The 22,935-nt window shown below is 40.8% G+C and overlaps 1 protein-coding gene across 2 annotated transcripts in view; it reads right to left on the bottom strand.

Moving 5' to 3' along the window:
* The window catches only part of GPC6 (glypican 6), a 2,597,257-nt gene that overhangs the window by 390,461 nt on the left and 2,183,861 nt on the right, over positions 1–22,935 (bottom strand). For both annotated transcript variants that reach the window (XM_078657599.1, XM_078657600.1), the window contains exon 4: positions 11,385–11,515. In XM_078657599.1, coding sequence (XP_078513725.1) covers positions 11,385–11,515 — 131 coding nt within the window. The remainder of the gene's footprint in view (positions 1–11,384; positions 11,516–22,935) is intronic.

Below are 22,935 nucleotides of genomic sequence, written 5' to 3'. Positions count from 1 at the left end.
AGGGTCCCTATTTGGACAGTGGTGCCTACCTCTGCCAACTAGAGACCCCCAGATCTAACAGTACAATATTTGGGAGTGGCATTTAAGTATATTTACTGGATGCTGTTAAATTGAAACCACCAACATGCTAAGGTCAATTAGAGAGTGTATGAGATTCTGTTATCCCGTTATAATAATCACTGTTCGGAAAACACTGCAATTTCATAAGACAGAAGGTTTATTAATGAATTTTCAATAGAAAACGTAACCATTCTTCTGGAAATATCCCCACTACATGACTTCCAGCTTTCAACTAAATTGCCTTTCTTGTAACTTATATTATGATCTCAGCTAAAAGTCTTATAGCATATGGATCAATTGACAAGTGTTAATTTGTGTTGCCCTCCATATGTGATGATTTCGAGCCTCTTTGAGATTTTGAAGAAACCACAAGGTAAATCTATGAAGCTCCTGCCCTGATAAGCGCACAGTTCGCTACCTCATTTAGAAGTGGGTGAAGCACCTGGTTCCTAGCAGCAAATCCTCAACTGATTCTGCCATCAGAAACCTTTGACTGGCATCCCTTTCAACTATGTACATAAGAAGGCCCACTCCAATTACAGCAAGTCTTCTGATGTGCATTTTTCCTCTTCGCAACCTTCAGGCAAAGTCTGTTTGTCCCAAACGAGAAACAAAGCAAATTGCCGACACAAGCTGAGAGAAAACTCCCAGCACATCAGGGCCATTTGTTTATAGTTTTTTAAGAAACAATCCCCAACTTCAAACCATTCAATACCTTCGGGAAGGGAGAACATAAAAGGATTTAAACTTGCTATTCCTGGATCAGAGTTGTATTACCCATTTTGAAATAAATAATTCATAATCATTACATAAAGGTGTGTGGGTATGATTCAGAATCAAAGATTCTGTAGTACCAGTGTCCCTACACCTAAATCCTTAGAGCCCATAATGAGTGCCTGAGTCTTTTGTCAGCTGCATGATAACCTGAATGTTATCAGTGTAGTTCTGAAAGAGAAAATGGCAACTACAAATTTTGTCTTTCAATAAAAATTTTGATGTGGATTTACCTTGCAGCATTCCATATGACAATCACCATGATGCTGACTGCACTTCATTCACACAGACTAGACCTCATTAATTATTCTAGCAAAAGTTGTGAAATGTGCAAACATCATGTAATGATTTTTTTTTAACATTTCCTGAATTTTGGCATTATGCAGTTTTGTTTCGACCAAGGGATAGTGCTTTATTCAGCAAATGTGTCCCTCCTTTCTTGTTGAACCAGAGACCTGCTGATATCGCTGTGACTTTTATTATGCAATATCTTCCTTTGTGTGAAATGTTCATTCGCAATACCAGCAACCCAGATTTTGAATAGTTCTGTAACATTTTGAAATACAAATATGGAATTTTGCCAACTCATAGTACTAGTACTTAACTGACCATGCCACAGAAATAACCTGTAAGAAATTGGGTTGCTGGTTGACTGGGGTGTGAGCCCTGGTCAAGTGGCAACTACAATTCTTTTCAGGGTGAGGCACAAGCCAAACCCAAAATTAACCTGTGCTCAATCCTGTGGGAGCTTGGCACAGAGCAGTCAGGCTTAACTTAGAGGCAATGTGTTAGGTATTTGTGCAACACTTCAAACAGTAATCAAGTGAAAACACAAGACAAAATGGATTCCACACCAGATTAGAAAAAAAAGGTTTCTTTAATAAATAAAACAAGACTAAAACAACAAAAATCCAATCATTATAACAAGAGAATTACATTTTGAAGATTTTAGTGAAAATAGCACTAATAAGAAAAAAGTGCCAACTGTGGATATCTAGTTGCAGAAAACCGAGACAAAGTCACAAGTTCAGGCCAACTGCGATGGAGCCTGGGCTGGCTACAGGGATCCAGTTAGGCCTGCTGAACAGAATACCTTTAATCCTGGTTTGGGAGCATTGTGAGAATCCACGTCAAAGATGCGTCATGCAGCCTAAGCCATGAGTCGGTTTCAAGATGCTGAGATGATGCAATGCAGAGTCTAGCATCGTCTTCGAGGCTGCCGTCAATGAGGGCAGCCCTAAAGAGGCTACGTAGGTTATGTGGGGCTTTGTGGCTAGTCCAATTCACACTGAGCAGCGATGTGCCAGTTCTTCTCAGGGTTGCCCTGCACAGCAGAGGAGATGCATTGATTCCACTGGATTCACGGAGACTCGCAGACCATCTTAAGCCCACTTTCAAGGGTACAGGAATAGGATGGCACCACTTGGCAGGGTAGGCTCACAGATGGCAGAGTCCAGGTGCTGGGGTCAAGGCTGTTGGGGTTTTCTGTCCCTGAGGCTCAACTGAGGAGGACAGCCAACTAGCCATTGGAATCATTCTGGGGTTCTGGGTTCAACACATGCAGGCCCAGTCCTTCTCACCAAGTCAAGAGGTCAGAACACCAATGCTATCCTATGGAAGTGGTAGGCCTTGCAGTAGTGAAAAACGAATTTTTACTGGCAGGACATATAAAACTTAAAAGTGAATGCTCTACTATTTAAATACATTACACCCCAACTTCAAGGCTGTCCTGGCCTACCCTAAGGGTGACTTCTATGTATTAAAAAGGAAGGTTTCGTTTAGCAGGTTAAAATGGCAGATTAACGACTCGGCTGACTTTAACTGCCGCTGTGAGACTGAGCAGCGTCGGCCGACTAACCTCAAGCACTGCCTGACTTAGGTGTCTAACATGGCACTGACCCTCTCTCTTCTTAAGGAACTGTTCGAGACCAAAGATGACCTGATTTCCCACTATACAGCACAAGCAAAATGGACACTCTTTTGCTTGTGGCAGCAGCATTATAAGAGAGAGGAAAAAGCTGGCTGACCTTACAACTGAACCAGGTGCAATCACACACAGTGATACCTGCCATTAGGAGCGTTCATAACATGCCCCTTACTGACCTGCTTGCCATTCTCCAGAGGTTTACTACCTTTTACGAAAACCTCCACTTCTTGATGGTGCAGGTGAGCAACGGACTCACGTCTGAGCATACCCTGCCAACTTAGGGCGAACAAAGAAAAACCAACTTGCTCACTTTGCCACTGGATTCAAGCAAGCCGGGCTGAAGACGGCTGGAATGCCAGAAACCAGTCCTCGGAAGCTTGTTTCCGGTCCAGGGAAGGCATGGCTTGGCAGTTCGGCTGGACTGTTCCCATGAGGCACAGGGTCAGACTGATTTGCATATAGCCATGTCTGAACTGGGGTGGAAGAGTGGGCTAAAGAACGGTGATGGATCAAACCCAGATCTTTTGACTGGGTGTGAGTGTTTGATTGGTTCAGATGCTCCGTCCATCACCACCCCCTTTTGTACCGCTTTTGGCCGCCATAAGTGTGGCAGGGTATGCTCAGACGTGAGTCCCTTGCTCACTTTGCCACTGGATTCAAGCAAGCCGGGCTGAAGACGGCTGGTATGCCAGAAACCGGTCCTCGGAAGCTTGTTTCCGGTCCAGGGAAGGCATGGCTTGGCAGTTCGGGCTGGAATGTTCCCATGAGGCACAGGGTCAGACTGATTTGCATATAGCCATGTCTGAACTGGGGTGGCAGAGTGGGCTAAAGAACGGTGATGGATCAAACCCAGATCTTTTGACTGGGTGTGAGTGTTTGATTAGTTCAGATGCTCCGTCCATCACCACCCCCTTTTGTACCGAATTCAGAAATAATTCAAGATGTGTGCTGAAAGTAGGGGTTCTTTGTTTGTGTCACTGATTAAGCGAAGGACACCCCTCCTTCTTGTTTTTTTGTGCGTTGGTGTTTTCATGAACAGTTCAGAATGCATTGATATTTATCTATGATACTAAGGTCGTCAATATGGGTTCCCTTATCATTCGACTGTGGGTGGAAACAAGATATTTGGCCCATACTATAATTGCACGTTGTGTGTTTAAACTGTACACACGGTTGCTATTTTTTCAAAGCACATTTCTGCAAGTGAAAGCAAAATGCACATGGGGAAAAAAAGGCTCAGGTGAAAACCTTGCAGGAATCCATGCTCAAACAAAAATTCCCATTTTCCTTTCCTGTTGCGATGATAAACATATCTAATTCCTTGGGAATGTTTCCCTAGTGAACTACTAATTCCATGAAATACCAATATAACCCTGCCTGTTTTCCTGGTGAATTCACATTCAAGACTAAACATACACAGAACCCTTGCTATGTCAGATTTACATGCTTTCACGCCTGTGGTATTTTATTAAGCATTGTTAAGCTGAACGTTTTTTAGCACATAAATAATTCTACATACAAGATTATCAGCTCTAATACTAATACAAGAAAGAATTTGAACTTGATTCATAAATGTTTTGCAGAGTCTGAACTCTACACTTCATAGATGTCCACACATTTTGTGAATTTACAACTATCCTCAGAGTAGACACTGTAATCTTCACAAATCAGAGGCTTCTATGTGTACGCCCCCTGAACTAGCCATACTCTTCCTGACAGTTTGCAGGTGTAAGACTGACAAATTAGTTCAAAGGCACAAAAAACTTGTTTTCTCTACGGGGATAATATATCTTGACAAAAAAAGTCCTCCTATAGTCTTTTGTCAAGCATGGGGTATGATCTGCAGAATGTAGTAAATACTTCGGGGCAGATTTATGAAGGACTTGCGCCGCCGGTGCGTCACTTTTTCCCATGTTAAAAGTGACGCACCGGCGGCGCAAGTCCTTCATAAATCTGCCCCTTCATATTTACATAGATTTTTTGCGTGCAAAGCATTTTGCTCGACATTTTGAAAGACCTCCTTCTCAGACTCCCTGTTCTGCCAAAACTCAAATGTAGTACCAATAGATCAAGCAACTAAGGGGCATATTTACTAGAGAAGTGGCGGAGAGTGATGTTAGCCTCCTTGGCTTAATGCCACTCTCCGCCACTCCTGAAATGCAGGGCTGCATCATTTTTACAACCATATGGAGCAGCCCTGTATTTCCCCGTGCACTGGCGCTAAATTTAGCTGCCCAGAGCCAACGCAGACATCCTTGCACCATAGTGTAAGGGTGTCTGCATTGAGGGGACTATTGTTTATGTGCAGGAAGGTGTCCCTTCCCACACATAAACAATCTTTAAATTGGGTTTTAAACTTCTATGTGTGCTGCTTAATTCAGCACACATAGAAGATGCAAAACATAATTTTTTGTATTGATTGTTTATGTGCAGGAAGAGGTACCTTCCTGCACATAAACAATCAATACAAACGCAGCACACAATGAAACAGCAAAAACAAGGAGAAATTCAAAATGTCTCCTCGTTGAGCCTGTTTAAGACCAGGTTTTACCTGGTCTTAATATTGGCGTTCCTCCTCATTACGCTGCCCCTGTAAATAGGGGGCATCGACAAAATCAATTGGTGTTGTGGTGGAACGCTAACCGTAACACCCATTGCCCACCCCTTTCATGCTTAGTATAGCGTGAAAGGGGGCTTTATTTACAAGGCAGAGTTAAGCCACGATAAGCCCTTCAGTTCTGTTCTAGAGTGTAACTCTCCGTAGATTGTGATTCTCTGAATTAGGATTTTAGAATTTGCGTTTTATTTTTTCTTAACAGTACAACTAACTTCAACATAGAAGCGCCAAATTGTTCATGACTCTAATCTACGAACATTAATGTTTAATGTATTCAGGTTGGTTTTTATATAGAATATAGAGTTAAATCAGTTTAAGGAGAGTGGAAGAGAGTCCAGCACAGAGATTACATCACTACTGATGCCCCTCTGCCATATCAGCCTGAACCAGCAGCTAAAATTGGATATTGCTCGGCCACTGTAAATAATTGGCTCAGCAGACTATTCTGCCTCATATACTCTTCTTAGTAAACCCAACATTTATAGCATGTAATTTAGAAAAGCAATTATTTCTTTATACAAGTAGCTTTGAAATTCAATACAAATTTGTCTTTATGTTCACATTGATAGAAATAGATAGATTGTCATCTTTGCATAAAGGGATAAATCTTTTTTAATGTAATTTAAATAGTTTCCGTGGCAGATTTTGTTAGAAAATTGAACATTAATAATTCTGTGAATTTGACTTGATCTGCTTTAATGTCAGATTGAAAATCATCCATGTTCATGCTAGTAAGTGTGAGGAATTCTGACTCTCTAAGGTGTTTCACTTTTATATTTTCTTGAATCACGTCATTTTAACCTCTGCTATAGTCGGAAGACTGATGTTCAGGATTTGGGCCAATGTCCTCTTCTATGCATTTTTTGCTTTTCCAATCTTAGTGCAGGCTAGGTCTGACAGTATGAGAAGTAAATTTGAATGAATGACAGGAGACGTGAAATTCTGGGGTATTTGAGACCAGTTACATAAGTGTAAAGTGTCGGCTGTTGAGTAGCATAATTTTTCCTCACGAGTTCTTGCCTCTTGTGCTCTGCAAAGGTTCCAGTGGAGTTTATTTCTCTAAAATACTATTGTGACCAATAACTCCATATATTTTGCTAGAGTGGACATTTGTATTATTACAGTACTAACATTAATGAAGTTTAGTTTGAAACATACACATTTGAAGACAGCTTTTGGTTATCTGTTTTACTTTTCAATAAATAATAAATACGAATTGCATTGCCTTATCGGCCGGGCTACAAAATTACAGTAATTACCTGATTCGGTCTGAAGAGAATAAAAACTATACAAAAGAGCAAAGTGAGAAGTGGTAGGGGCTGAATGTGACATCTTCATTTGAAGTGCCTCTACAGTGGTTTTGATTGAACTGTTTGTCTGTGGATGAAGTTGAGGAGCAAGAGAGTTCTTTCTTCATGGAGGAGCATCTGTTATGGTATATTTGGTCTGCACGGGACTCATTGAGATTCTACCTGCAACACCGCTCTGTTCTTGAGCAGAAAATCCTTTAAACTGTACGAAAAATTGGGGTGGGGTCAGGGTGAACTTTCTAAGAACTTGGTTAATGGAATCTATGGATGACAATCTACATCTACCCTGTAGGAGTCCATTCTTGAACCACTGGATCTTCAGAACACTGTTAGAGCCAAGAGTGGCTTTCTTACCTGTGGAACCAAAAGGAATCCCTGCTACCCACTTGATGAGAACTGGAAAATCTGTTCCTAACTCGCATTTGAATCTTTCGCTCAACATAAGTGATCCAAGAAATAAAAGAGTCATATCTCTGAACATAACCAGAACAGGACCATCTGGATAATATTGCTGTGGGGCAGCAGATTGCCTGATATTTGCACCAGGCGAAGAAATCTCAGTTAACTGGTGTAATAATTGAAGGAATTGGAGGTAGGCATCGCTGTGGGTGGACCCTCCCATCTAATTTGAAGAGGAACTCAGTCTCAGGCATCAGACCAGAGGATACCAGCATCTAAAAACTGCTTACTATTACCATTCAGCTTAAAACCTTTTTTTATGGCCATTCTGAATCTTTGTTGGGTAAAATATCTGTATTTGTGAATGCTGGAACAACCAAAATGTTACCTGTTGAATAGCAGTACCACCTCGTCCTACTCAGGATCAACTGCTGTATCAGATCTGGTTCCAATACCTGGCAACCTGCCTCATTTTGTCCCAATGCTCCAATGGGTGATTTTACTCACCGATATCTAGGATTACCCAAAGGCTCCCACACATATCCTAAAATTTCGAACAGCAAAGTTATAAATATTAGCATGACCCAACCTCCACCTTCAGTTCAGAGGGGTGAAGTTCCAAGTCACCTACATGAAATGCCCAAGCGTCAGTCATATCTCCGGAGAAAACTTTACCATATTTGACTATGGCCAAACTTTGCATTTATTTTTGATGGAATTAATTTGACCTTTGTTTTCAATGGGACAATATTCATTGTCTCTTACCTTTCTCACAGATTCATCTATTTTGTTTTATTACCTTATTAAACTCTTTTCCTTTTACTTAGATCTGGTGTAACCTTCTAGTTGTTAAGGGCCAGATTTAGAGTTTGTGGACAGTGTGTTCAAATTTAATGGAGTATCCTGTCTGCTAAAGTCTCAGTGTGTCCTCCTCATTTAGAGATAAGTGAACCTTTAGTATTTCGCCAATGGAGCGCTCATTGGTTCTGTTGATGAATACTCTTCAGCAAAGTAGGTCCCTGTTAGAAGAAGGACATTACCATTAGCTCTATTTAGGGTTGTTGGTGTAATGCCTTTTTTCTGTCCATCACCACCAGGAAAAACCTAATAGTTAGGAACAAGAAAAAAATGGCACCTACTCCCTGGGAGAAAAAGTCCCAGAGTGAGGGGACAAATAGTTTTCTGTTTTTCAATAACAAACTCTCACTTTAGGAGTTTGTTTTTTGAAAAGAAAGAAAATGTCAAAAGTTTGGTGTATGGTCACCAAAACCAAAGTTAGACATACAGCAAAGGAATTGCTGTAAGGGTGATTCTTTTCAATATGTATAGATGAGAGCAGGCCTGGCTGTCATCTCTAAATTTAGCAGGCTGAGAACCATCCCTGTACTCATTTCACTAAACTTTAAATCGGGTTCTAAGTTCTTCTTTTATTTAAGTGCAATGTTATTGAATGGATTATCTCCAAAGACTACCTGGCTGCTCAACCTACCAACGTTGAGCTATGGCCACCATTACTGAAGCCTGTTTGCCTCTGTGGACTCCTCTGTTTAGGGAGTCTGTATGCTCTGTCATGGTGAAGGATTGTGAAATCAGTCCTACATAGTTTACCCATCAAATTTCCTGCACTGGGATGTATGACATCACAACGCATGCTTTTACTCCGCATTCCATTACAACGCAGTTTTTACAACGCAAGTCTTTACGACGACTTGCGTTGGGGGGCGCTGGAGAGTGGAATAGTTTAATTTTCTATTCCAACTCCAGTCCCCGTGGATAGTAGAGAAGGTGTTGGATTGAAAATTAAACTATTCCCTATCCTACAGCGCCCTCCAGCGCAAGTCGTTGTAACGACTTGCGTTGTAATAGCTGTGTCGTAATGGTAGTGCGGAGTAAAAGTTGCGTTGTAAAGGATGTTCCCCCTGCACTGAGTCTTTTTGCGATTGGTTTTAAAAATGTTGCTAATTTGTAACACATCACCTTTTATAATTCATGTTGATTGTACTTAGGGCAGAGGGCAATACCGCTGAACATCTCATTGCTAAATTAAAGAGTTATCTGTGAATTGACAGTTTCACTAATATATGGTGATATATATATATCATATTGTATAAGTTCACAACTAGAACTCAGCAATTTGGCCACATATTTATTGCACAGAATTTTTTATGTAGCTATGCATTGTTGACCTAAATTACCTTGCTGTTTATTTGCTAAACCAAAATGTGTTATGGAAAAGTCAGTATGTGTCAGAGTATACCATGCAGGGCAGAACCAGGCAGATTTGTGATGTCAAGTGTGTGTTTTGGTTTTTTATTTCGATTCAGAACTGTTCTCAATCGAGCGTAGTAAGACTTTGTTCAAGTAAGCACCAAACAAAGGTCTACAGCACAACATTTAGTAATTATTCGAATTGCATTTCATGTAAATGTTGAATAAAGTGAGATGAAGTACATCAGATCTAAAGAAAGCATGCACCTTGACTATACAATTCGATAACATGACGTAAATGAAAAGGGCAAGCAACAGAAAGCTTATTAGCTGAGGTGCCCCTCAAACACCAATATCTTTTCTGTAACTAGTGGTAACTCCTCAAATCACAAAGGACAAAGCCTTGGCTGAGAGATATGCCCTTCCACTGGAGCTGAAGTGCATTGATCTCTTTAAAGGATGTCCCCATCACTTCCTTATGTGTCGGTATGAGAAAGCAGAGGACCTTTGCCTTTCCTAATTGGACTAGTCGTGTTGTGCTAACTCTGCTTGCTTCCCCGAGGTACGATGACCAGTCAGGTTGGCCTACATGGTTATACCGTTTTGCTTATCATCCCCGCATGATGCAATGCAAGCACATATTGTGAAAAGCTCACGGTAGAAAGCTGCAGAAGAATGGGGCATATTAACAAGCTGAAATATCGCCGCTTTCTCGGCACAATTCGCCGAGAAAGCGGCGATACTTCCAGCGCCCTATTAATAAGGGCATTGCAACGCCTGCCTCAAGCCCACTTTGCATGTCAGCGAGAAACATCGCTAATGACATGCAAAGTGGGCGTTCCCACGTCCAACCACATGTAAAATGTGGTTGGAGGTGGGAACACCCTATCACCAAGGCAGGCGTTGGGAGGAAAAGACCTGCGATAAACTCGTTTATCGCAGGTCTCCCAACGCCTGCTCTGACCAGGCATTAGGCATTGATAACATGGGGGTGTGGATCATAAAGCTGAATCCACCCCCCCATATTATCAAGGCACACATTAGCGCGTGACAACAACGCTTGTTTTCACGCGCTAATGTTCATTATCGCCGGCTGTCGCAGGATTTACTATCACCTACGTGTTGCGCATTGATAATAACACGCTAACATTGTGAAAAAATCCGGCGATAGCCGGCGATAGTGAAATGTGCGATGTGCGTTCTTTAACGCACATCTTGTTAATATGCCCCAATATCTCTTAGGTGCACCGCATGTCAACTGTGAGGGGGTATGACAAACTGAAGTGACATGACTATATCTTAAATTTAATCTAAAAAGCATTTCCAGTGGCATAAATACATGCACTATGCATCAGCTAGTTGACATTGAAGAGAGTTTCCCACCCAAAACGTTAGGCCCTCATTACAAGTTGGCCACTATCAGATGCGATAAAAATAAGGTGTTCGGTATTTCTCGGAAGCGATCATTTTCGCCCATCACAAGCTTTTGGGAATAACATGGACATTTGGGTGGCCCTCTTGCCACAATCCTCATGTTCTGCTAAATACTGGTATTTTCCCTGTGATAAATATCTCCAGATTTGACCCGTTGATATTTCTCACAAAACCTATAAATCCAAAACGTGCACTAACGAGAGTTGCTACACATAAATGAATTTATCGGTCCACTGATAATAAGGGCCTAAGTGTCAATGTAGACCTCTTTTGTCAGCGGCACCGAGTAACCCAAGCTGAGTTTGCAACCACAGACTGTGAACACTCTTGTCCTGCAAAGTTTTGCTTACTGACTCCTGGATTCTTTTGTTCTAGTCATCATCCCTTCTGGCATCCATTTAAAATTTCACTCCAAACATATTATCTTTGGATATATGTTTGAACTGGCAGACAATTACTTGCTGCATGGAAAATGCCCTACTAACATAGTAGTTTACAAAAAATCTATGACAGCATATGCATTTGAGTTGGTCAAACTGTACTCATCTACAACACAGTTTTGTCTGCCTTGTGTGGGTCCAATGTTATGTCAAACAATTTTGCTGTTCCACCCTCTATTATCTCACAGGTGGGTAATCAGTAGTTGTCGGGTTACCTTGGCTGACACCTGTATGCTGTTTTCTTGCATGTTCATTATGGCTTCGGAAATCTTGACATCAATGGGATCCATGACAGACTCAATGTTGAATGGACCTTCCAACCTCTCCGCTACCAGGAGCATGGCATCTGTCACAAAACAAAGGAGACAAAGAAGACACCCTTAGTGAAAAGATAGCGACACAACTTCAGATACATGAAAAAAGAGTCACAGCCTGCCATTCACAGTGCTGGAAATATTGCCGCCAATGCTTTGTAATACATGGACAAGTCATCAGGCTGTGCAGCTGGGCAACACAGAGATGCGATCATCCGAAACAGAATTTCTTCCTGGAAAGCAACTGTCAAAATTGTATTTCTCATCAAATAACAAATCACCATCAAGATTTTATTTATAGTGTCAGTTTTTGCATTGCTAGACTGTTATTTGGTCTTCTGGGCAATTGTTATCATTGAAACATAGGTCCAGACATTCAGGATTTGGTTTAATATAGTGCTACTGCAATACTGCTTTTATTGGATGTCAAAGGTCAATATGCTGTCTCTTGTAGGCCTACATCACTGCAATTACAGCCAAACATAGTGGGTCACAAACTGGGACCTCCCTAATTAATATTCATTAGGCAGGTCGTTTTGCGACTGCCTGCAAACGTACACTTTGCGGTGTGACCTATTAGTACATGGGTTGCATCGCAAACTGTATTCCCATTTGAAAAACAGTCTGTGTGCAAATTGCACTTTCCTGGTTTGCAAATGGCAATAAGGCCCTGTGTCACTCTTAAAGTAGGGTTTAGGTGTTAATAACGCCCCAGAGTATTTGTCTATTTTCAGACTTTGCACCTTGAAAGATTTTTATTTTGTCATTTACACTGAACTTTTCATTTTGTTTAGGACTTAAGTACAGATCTTACCCTCCCTGGACTACACAAAACATTCTGAAAACCTGGGGTACTTGCTTGTGGCAACTCGCTAAAAAAAAAGCACTTCAGCTCCTCGTCAGGGGTGGTAAGCGATATATAAATGCAATTACAATACAACACAATAGTGCTTTTCTTAAAAGAGGGCCTAATTTCAAGAGTTGGGATAATCCTGGTTTGGATGCAAACATGAGTTCAAGTACGAATGGTGATTACAAGTAGTGTGGGAACAACACACTGCTGTGTTGTTTCCCAATGCACAATTCTCTGCGAAACCAATACTGTACCCAGCACGTCTTGGGCCATAGTGCAAAGAAGTTCAAGCTGCAGCCCCCATGGCTGCAGCTTGAAATATAAAATACAGCAATATTAAGGGTTCAGTGGGCTCCCCAGGACTCTGAGACCCAGTGTCACTGTACCAGCTGCACTAAACCAATTGAAATATGCGCTGCCCAGCTGGAGGATTTTGAAATGAGCATTATTGACAGCTGTTGATGAAAGTAGTAAGCAGTTGTCAAAACAGTGTGTAGACCTGTGACACCCAGATTGCACACTTTTCCAGGGAAGTAGATACCAATAGCACAGCAGGCACATTGACACCGGGGTCAAGGATGTGATGGCCCCTTTTGATCCCAATTAGTGGTTGTGTTTTCCAACCAAAGCAGGGAATGTGGGTCCAATGTCTGTGCTTGTATTAGAGCTCATGCTGTCCCAGCTAGGCCACTGTGCATATTTAAGCTAGATATGCTTGAATAACAGAGTGTTAAAATGATTATTTTTGTCAGATACAAAAAAAAATTAAACTTTAATGAACCACATCCAAGCAGAATATTTGACAGATGTCATACATGAACACTGTTCTTTGATGCAGAAAGGACATGCCCTCATAACAAGGGACAGGATAAGTGTGTCTACCAAAACATACTGCCTCACCTAATGGTTGCTTCTAATGTGCTCCATGGGTATAATGAAAACTCTATATGCGCAAAGGACTCTTCTTTTCACCAGCATTTTATATCAAATATCTTAATTCTTATTCTAAATTATTTTTAAATCAATTTAACAATATTTTTTCATATAATTAAAAATAACACATCTCATCAAGGGGGCACAGTTACACCTTTTAGGCTCTCATTTACTATATGTTGATGCACAGCAGTACAGCTAGCCTTCCTGCTGCGCTGTATTGCATCAAAATAAAAGGACAGGAATGTGCCTTATGTACAAGATATGGCGTATTCCTGTCTTTCTCCCCTGCGCTGGTGCACAAACAGCAGCCATGCGCCAACGCAGACACCCTTGCACCACGGTGCAAGGGTGCCTGAATTGTGGGGATGATTATTTTTGTGCAGGAAGGCACACCTTCCTGCACAAAAACAATCATTGTTGGCATTTTTCTCTTTCTATGCGAGCTGCAAAAAAAAAGAGGAGAAATGAAAGTATTCTCCTTGTTGCACCACTTCTACGCCTCCCCTGGGAGGCGTAGTATTCTGACGGTTTTTCAGCTTTACAAAATGTTGTAAATTTGGAAATGTGTCAGGTTCCATGGATGTTGTGTAAGAAACACCCACAGTATCACCCATGGAACGCCCCTTTCATGCAGGGAAATGCATAAAAGTGCCCATATTTACAAGGCCATGAAATGTCACGCAGGGTGACTTTACGTGGCATTGTAAATATGGACAAGCCGATTGTGCTGATGGTGCAATGGGCTTGTAAATGAGGTCCTTTTACTTGAGGCCCTTAGACTTTACACATTTCCTTCACACCCTACCCTTTCCTCTATAGTCCCCATTAAAAAAATAACAGTAAATCCTCCACTGAACACTATTTTCATTGAGATAATGCACAATGTATACACGTAATCTTCATTAGCTAGTAGAGGAGGTGTTTCCATGTTCTGTGTGTTTCACTCCACGGTTAATGGCAACAAATTGTGCAGTGGTGTAGCAATAGAATGAGCCTCTTGTCTGGGGATGGGTAGTTAGGGATGTATGACGTTACAACGCATACTTTTACTCCGCATACCATTACAACGCGGTATTTACAACGAATACCGTTACAACGCATAGCGCTTTGGGGTGCTGGATAGTGGTAAGTATAATTTACTATTCTAACTCCAGTCCCCGTGGACCCTAGGGAAGGTGTTGGATAGTAAATTAAACTTACCTCTTATCCTAGAGCGCCCCCCAGCGCAATGCGTTGTAATGTCATGCGTTGTAATGCCCGCGTTGTAATGGTAGTGCGGAGTAAAAGTTGCGTCGTAACGGGTGTATACCGGTAGTTAGGTATAGTCATAATTCGGGTTCAGTGGTCACCTGCAGCTCCTGTGCCCTGGTGCAGTGGCACCTGCTGCACTGTTGAAAACGTTGCCCCTGAATGTGTGCTGATAAGCAGAACAGAGATGTGATCATCTTTGTTTTCACACTGTCTACAGTGAGTCCATTAATCCGATAACTGTGAGTTAGCGCATACGCTACAGACAGATGTATGTCGTTACAACGCATGCTTTTACCACGCATGCCTTTACAACGCAGGTATTACAACGCAAGTCGTGACAACGACTTGCGTTGGGGGGGGGCGCTGGATAGTGGATAGTTTAATTTACTATTCCATCTCCAGTCCCCGTGGATAGTAGGGAAGGTTTTGGATTGTAAATTAAACTATTCCCTATCCTACAGCGCCCTCCAGCGCAAGTCGTTGTAACGACTTGCGTTGAAATACCTGTGTTGTAAAGGTACTGCGTGGTAAAAGTTTAGTTGTAAAGGATGTTTCCCGCTACGGACAGAGAAACTCAGAAACTTGCCACTCTGTTTTAAAGCCCTGTCAAGCACAACACATCAAGGGTTAGGCGAACTAATTTTAGTGCAGGAGTCCACATCGTAGGACTAAAATGTATTTGTCACACATAAATAGAGCTTCTCCGGTTTTATGAAGTCAAAACAAAGCTGGCACACTACAGGCACTGCCAGGCAATTCAATCACATATAGGCAACAGTGATTTTAATGGTGTCATTTGAAAAAAGAAGATAAACAATTAAGAAGCAAGATAACCTCAGGCAATACATGCAGCGTTGAGGGGAAATTAAGGATAATTAAACACACCAAATCGCCTTAATCATGATTACAAATAAACTTTTATCTCTAGAATAATCCACAGAAAAACATACAAATGAAGCACAGTGCCATGTATCTCCAGTGCCAAAGCCCAAACAGCATAAGTACAGACAGATCATATTAAACATCAAAACCAGCTAGTGGCTTGGTAAAACATAACTTAATAGAATTCACAAGCTTTTGCATGGATAACAACGGCATTTCAACCCTTACATGCGATCCAAGGGTCTCATCAGTACTGGAAAAAAGGGTACATCTGTAAGCCCTGTAATAAAAGGGTTAGCCTAAAAGAGAGATGGGGGGGGCAGAATGTAGAGAAGCAGATTGTGCATGCACACCTATGTGCAATAAAATAAGGTACTCATCAGGAGTAGCCCCTGAGTGTTTGCCCTAATTCCCTGGGGTCGTAATAGCATAACATGTAGGCAAAACGCGCCAACCATAAGGAGCATGCTGCACAGAAGCAGTGCCCCTAACAATGCAGCCGCTGTCACAGCCTGAGCACTGTCAGTGTCTGATTTGAGTCTTGACACCTTATAGTTGGAGTGTTTTGCCTATAGTCTTTGCTATCAGGCCCGGAGGAATTATCGCAAACACTCAGGGGTTACTCCCCTAAATGAATACCTTATTTTAGTTTTTGAACATAGATGTGCATGCTCAATCTGCCCCTCTACATTCTGCTCTCTCTTCCTCTCTTTTTGTACTAACTCTTTTAATATGGGGTTAATTGATGTGTCCTATTTTCTAGTCATGAGGAGACCCTTGTATTGTATGTAAGGGCTGAAAAGTCCTGGACATGGATAACAAGCAAACTTGAGTTAGTCGAACTTTTATCCTTGCATTAGTCTATGAATTCTATGAATTTGGTTGTTACTGACAGCAGAAAATAAATGCCATAATTTACACAAGACATTAACACAAAAATGCTTAATAAAATGAAACCTTGGAAATTGTGCCTTTTCCTAAATGTTCAAAATGATGTGTAGCATGATTTTTGCAGTAAGCACTTATTTCTATCATAATTACACTCTTCCATGTTCTACCTTCCAGTTATTTTCTTCTTTAATAAATAAATGCTTTTAGGAAATGCTGTACTATGGAATATGATTTGATAAATGATTCACACTTGACTTGTTTAAATGTGTCATCGTTGTAGAATGTGGTGACTGAAAAAATGTATTTCTTCTTTTCCTAAGCTACATGTTCTCATCGTATTTAGTTTGCTTTCTAGCTGCCACATATTCACAATGCTGAATGCTGAATAGTGTAATAAAACAATAATGTTTATATGAAGACGTGACTCCCATAGCTTAATATCGTGGGTTACGCCATTGTTACGCAGTGGAATACTGAATAGCCAATAGTTTAGAGTGCAGGGTTCACATGGGAACTCAGAGTGAAGCTAATGCACATGAACATTTAGTAACTAAGTTGACACTTGTGGGTAGCACTTTACCCACATTGCACGTTTACCATGGGAATGAAGGAAGAAGCAGCAGACCATCAGATGATCTTACATTATTGGCTAAAGATGACCTAACACCAGTATTGAATACAATATGTTTTATGTTTTATAATGTATGTGTTCCAGGTAAGAATTAAGGCAGTGCAGTCCAGTCCGGTCCAGACCATTCTTCTGCGGCGATCCCTTTTCCATTGCACTTTTTACCCTATTCGCTGTAACCTACTGCTGACGGCGATCTCTGTCGTCAGCACCTAATTTGTGGCTGTCTATTTTCTTCAACAGTTATGGCTACTGCTGTGACTATTTTCTTAGCTTAACTTTGAACAGTTGTTACTGTGACTGCTTTCTGATGCTGCTTTGAGAGAAGAGACTCAGAGGAGTTTCTGGAACTCCTCTTCATGAGGAGTTCGGCTTCAATTTGATTCTAGTCCAATGCTTCTTTAAATCAGACTCTTTTGCAAAATAACTCTTTATCGGTTCTAGTAGATATGAATCCACTTAGAGTAAAATAGGGACTAATTTCCTTTATGGAGCATGATGTAATTTACTTGATTGATTCTATGACTTTTCTTGATACTTCTGCAAAACAGATTTATCTGATTTTCTAATTTAGATAAAAAGACAAAATCAATTCTAAACTCTTATTGATAAATAAAGGTTTTTGAACTGATACACAACTCTCATGATTGTCTGAAATAAATGACTAAATTGATGATGTCTATTGAGATGTTTTTTTATTGATGCTTCATTCTAAAATGATGGCAAAGATGCATTGCAGAGAAGAAGATTTTGGAGCGGAGTTGGAGACCCCTTTTGTAAGTTTAGGGTTGAACTGAAATGATTAAACAAAAATGTTTCCATGCCAAGCCACTTGCTGGTTTTGCTGGTTTTGATGTTTAATGAGATTTGCCTGTACTCATGCCATTTTGGCTTTGGCCCTGGGAACACATTGCAAAGTGCTTCATCTGTATGTTTTGCTGTGGATTATTCTAGAGATAAAAGTTTATTTGAAATTATGATTAAGGTGATTGCATGTGTTTCGTTATTCATAATTTACCCTCAATGTTGCATTTATTGCATGATGATATCTAGCCTCTTAATTGTTTAGTTTCTTCTCCACATAACACCAATGAGAACCACTGTTGGCTGTATTCAAGTTTATGCCCTGGTCCCCATGGGTTCAAGGGCTGCTCATGTAGTCCTGTATATTGGGCAGGCAATTTAAAGCATATGGTCGGGCATGGGACTCGCTTATGTTACTATGGTCACAATCAATGAGTTGATGAAGTAATTAAAAACAAAGGGGTATATCATCAAGGGGCTTTATCTCCGCTTTTTTGGCTTTAAAAGCCAAGAAAGCGGAGATAAAATTATCTCCCTATTACCAAGCTGTCGCTAACACCAGTTAGCGACAGCTAATAGGAGATAGTGACCATCTTGGGCCCCGCTTTGCATGTCAGTGATATTTATCACTAATGACATGCAAAGTGGGCGTGCCAAGATGTTAGCGACTGAAAACAGTCGCTAACATCGCTATCTCCTATTACCAACTTTTGGAGATATTCGCGCTAAGCGCGAATATCTCCAAAAGCTAACACTTGCCCAGGAGCAGTTCTTAGCCATGTTATCCAATGGGAGGTGGATAACATGGCTAAGAGCATTTGCTCGATAATGCATGAATATCGCGGACTTTTCAGCGATATTCATGCATTGCGGCCGTTTTTTATCGCATTTGCGATAAACCTTGCTAATAGCAAGGTTTATCTGCGATAAAAATCGCCGATGTGCGGCGATAATTTTTGTCTCTAAACAAGTTAGAGACAAAAATTATCTCTATTGGTTGGTAATATGCCCCAAAGTACCCCTGGTGCTACAGCCAGCATCGATGTCATCTTTCTAAAAAAAGAATTTGGAGCACAGATCATGCCCAGCCTTTCTTAGACATGTGTATCCAGTGATCAGAGTTCTCTCTAATCAACAAAACTGCAAGAACATGGACTCTGCTTTCCATGGATTGCAGGGCCGTCTGTTGTTTTTCTGGGATGGTGCACACATGCAAGCCTGGCCAGGCTGTTTCTTATTGTGGCTCCATAAATTGATGAGAGCATCCCCTCAACACCAAGGGCACAGGTTATCACTACCAGGGGGAAAAAAACTACTTACCCTAGATAACTGTACTCACTCGTAACAGTCACACAATCATATATAAACTTCTACACTCATATATTGTATATTCTTTGAACACTGTGCAAACAAATCATCCAACCTAATTAAAATTAAATTACAAATATGTATTACAATAATTGCACTAATTCATCATATTTTACTACAAAAAATGACATTCCTAAAAGTACATAAAACCATTCATCATTCATAAGTTAGAAGAAATGTAAATTAAGCTAAAATATTAGCTTTCAAAATACAGATCCATTAATTCATGTCACCATACAAATATTAATTATGTTTAATGTAAAATTTGATCAATGCTTATGGATCATGAAAAAGTACTGTGTGTACTCTTTTCAGTGGAATAAAAGAATAACAGCAACTTCTTCATGATTTATTCAATGAATATTCTTCCCAGATTGAAAAAAAATGATCAAGTATTTAAACATTCAATATATAAAATCTCATTTTAAGAAGCCTCAAATGGCACATTCATGTTGAACACCACTATGGGTAATTGAAATTCAACTCATCGTTGTTCTTTCTCTGATTAATCAGTAGACAATATTGTTTCATTCCTGATCTCTAAGATTTAATGGATATGCATTTTGAAGGCTAATATTTTAGCTCTTTTTTACATTTCCTCCTACTGATTTTATGTAGTTTTAGGAATGTGATTTTTGTGTTGTAAAAAAAGGATGAACTGATGCAATAAGTGGTCCTAATTCACTGCTGCGGAAAACTGGGCGATACCACATGTTGGTCTTTTAAGAAGAAAAAATAATTGAATGTTCATAGCAATAAATACAGATGCATTTAAATTTCGTAGTTATCTTTTCACATTTGCTGCACTTCAAAGACAGTGGTCAAATGTCAGACTGGGGGGCATATTGTCTACAAACTGCGATAAATATCGCAAAACGCGCTTAGCGCATTTACATTATCGCCCTCTTTCGCTGAATTACATCGCTGAGTTAGCGGCGTGTTAGCAATGCTTTGCTATCATGCGAAGTACAATCCAGTGATGGACTGTGATAATCCTGATTAGCGTGTGAAATCCAGCGATGATTTCCCAGCGCTAATGAAAAGCTTGATAATAGGGGAGTGTGTACTTAACCATACTATCTACCTCCCATAGGCAATAAGTCAGGTTTCATTCAGGCATTAGGATCATGCGTTAATGGGGGCTTAGCTCGCCTTTTCTCCTCGCTACGCGGGTCCGGGGCAGTGTTGATAATACAGAGAAGTTGTATTTGCAACGTTTTTCAATAAAGTAATTGTAAGGAACGCCTACTTTGCATCCCATTAGCGATGTATATCGCTAAGATGTGTAGCGTTGGAAAATCGTCTGCTAACATGCACTGATGCAGGTAAGCGCTGCCTTGTTAATAGGGCGATAAGAATATCGTCGCTTTGGCGGCAAAAAGTGCAACTAAAGTGGTGATACTGCCCTTGATAATATGCCCCTATGTCTTTTGAAAGACTGCTGCTTATGTTTTTACATATTGGGATTGATGTTTACAAACTGCTCTCACTTTCCAGTCAGCTAAAGAACAGTAACCGAATTATGAGATAATCTTGCTTGAGTACAGGGAGTGTGAAAGGAAAGACTGCATGATGTAATTTTTGTAACACACAAACTAATGCAAATACCTGTAACTACACGGTACACATTCAACAGTTAGGAAAGCAAAACTGGTGCACTTTGTTTCGTAATTCTGAAGTGTGATTGAAAAAAGATTTAGTAGGGACTTAATCAAATCGAGACACTTCACTTGATGATGCACAAATGATAAATATTCACTGAAACTTGATTTAGACACATTATCATGTGTGTGCAGTAAATATCAGTGAAACTATATGCTTATACAAATATAGGGGCAATTTCAATGGAAAATGTGCTGTCTGTAAATGACAGTGCACTCCCACATTATGCATTAGTTTCATTAAAAAAATCTCCCACCTCATATCTATTATAGCTAGATGGTTTGCAAATGGTTGTCGTTATGAAACTAGGGTCTGGGTTCTAAAAGCTTTGGAAAGCACTGTTCTAAATAATTAGGCTGGTAAAGGACTGTGTAATTTACAAATAAAAGTAGCATCTCTCCCCTAGAAGCAGTTTTTGTAATGGCAGTTAATTTAATAGCTATGAGAGTAATACCAAGATTATGGAAATCAACAAAAAAAATCAGCTAGACCTGTGATCCTTAGGGTGGTGTTCCTCCAACTTTTTACCTGCTTACCTCCAGTTTTTGTTGTATCTCTTTGTTGGCCTTACGACTCTGAGTTCGTTACCACTGCTAACCAGTGCTAAAGCACATGTGCTTCTCCCCTAAACATGGTGACATTGGTGTATACCTGATTGTCATATTTAGTCCCTTGTAAAATGGTATAACATATACTCAGGGTCTGTATTCTAAATGCTACTAGTGGGCCTTCAGCACTAGTTGTGCCACCCACACAAGTAGCCTTTCACACCTGTCTTAAGCCTCACATTGCAAGGCCTGTGTGTGCAGTTTACTGCCACTCTGACTTCTGATTTGATACCACTTGCCAAGCCTTAAACTCTCCTTTTATTACACGTGTCACCCCTAAGGTAGGCTCTAGGTGGCCCTAAGGGCAGGATTCTGTGTAATTAAAAGATAGGGCATGTACTTTCACATTTTACATGTCTTGGTAGTGACGAACAGCTACATACATTTTTCACTAGTGTGAGGTCTACTCCTCTCATAGCCTAGCATTGGAAACTCCGTAACACACTTTAAAGCTGTAATTTCCAATTAGTAATGAGTAGTTGCATCATGTTTCATATCTTTGGAATGGTAATGATAAATCCTCACAAATGGTAAGGTTGGATTCATCAGTGTCCTGTGTCCCGCCCAAGGGTCTGATTAGCCCCCACAGATATCCTGGCAGACAGGGGTGGTATGAAAGGAGATCTGTGCATTTCAAGGGCTTGCTGTGAAGTCACCCCCACTTCAAAGACACATTTGCGTATACCTACTGAGGCTCTATCCCTACCAAGAGAGCCCAGTACTGGACCTGTGAAGAACTCTGCCAAGAGCAAAGACTGCTGTGCTACAAGGATTAACACTCTGCTTGACTGACTGTTCTGAAGGAACTGCTTCTCTCCTTTGCTAAGCTGCCATTCTGCCTTCTGATTTCTGCCCTGCTGAGGACAAGGACTGGATCCATCTCACTCGAGCCCAGAGTGACTCCAAGGGCTTGATGGCTTGACCACTGTTTCTGAAGTCTCAGGGCCATCAAAGATGTTCTGCAACCCTGCTGCTGGACTCTTCCATCTGTGAGTCCTCCCTTGTGTAAGGTGCCAATCCAGGCCTGAGCCCCAGAAGTGGGTTCTGCTGTTATTTTGCATAAAAAGCAATGTAGTGTTGACAATACACCGATTGGTTTTCAAAGCGTGACCCAAATGCATTGTAAGGGGTTCAAAGTTGCCACTGGACCTGACTGTAAGGGTCAATAATGACGCTTCAACTCAACTGCGTGAATCAGTACTGATGCATCGAGTCTTTGATGCCAACACTTGCTCCATCCAAGGTACTTTTTCAGTGGGCCCTTCTTGTGTCCTGCAGTAGGCCTACCCTCCATTGTGGTCGGCCTGAACTTTGGATTTACCCCGGTCCAGCATGACCTCAAGTAACCCCAAAGCCCCATGTGACTCTAATCAGTATTTTTGATTTAATCTTTAAAAATTCCTAACTCCTTTTCTTCTTTTTGGATTTTTGTCATTTCTGTCTTGTTTTACTCATAACATTAGTCTCTGGTATTCTACACTTGTGTGGAGTATTTTTGTGGTGTTCTCATTGTGTTAATTATTCTAGATGTTGGAATAGTATAATTTACTATTCCAACTCCAGTCGGTG

This window comes from Lissotriton helveticus, chromosome 8, assembly GCF_964261635.1.
Source record: "Lissotriton helveticus chromosome 8, aLisHel1.1, whole genome shotgun sequence".
NCBI lineage: Eukaryota > Metazoa > Chordata > Amphibia > Caudata > Salamandridae > Lissotriton > Lissotriton helveticus.
Note: the sequence above shows the minus strand (reverse complement) of the source record. Positions and strands in the feature narration are given on the sequence as shown.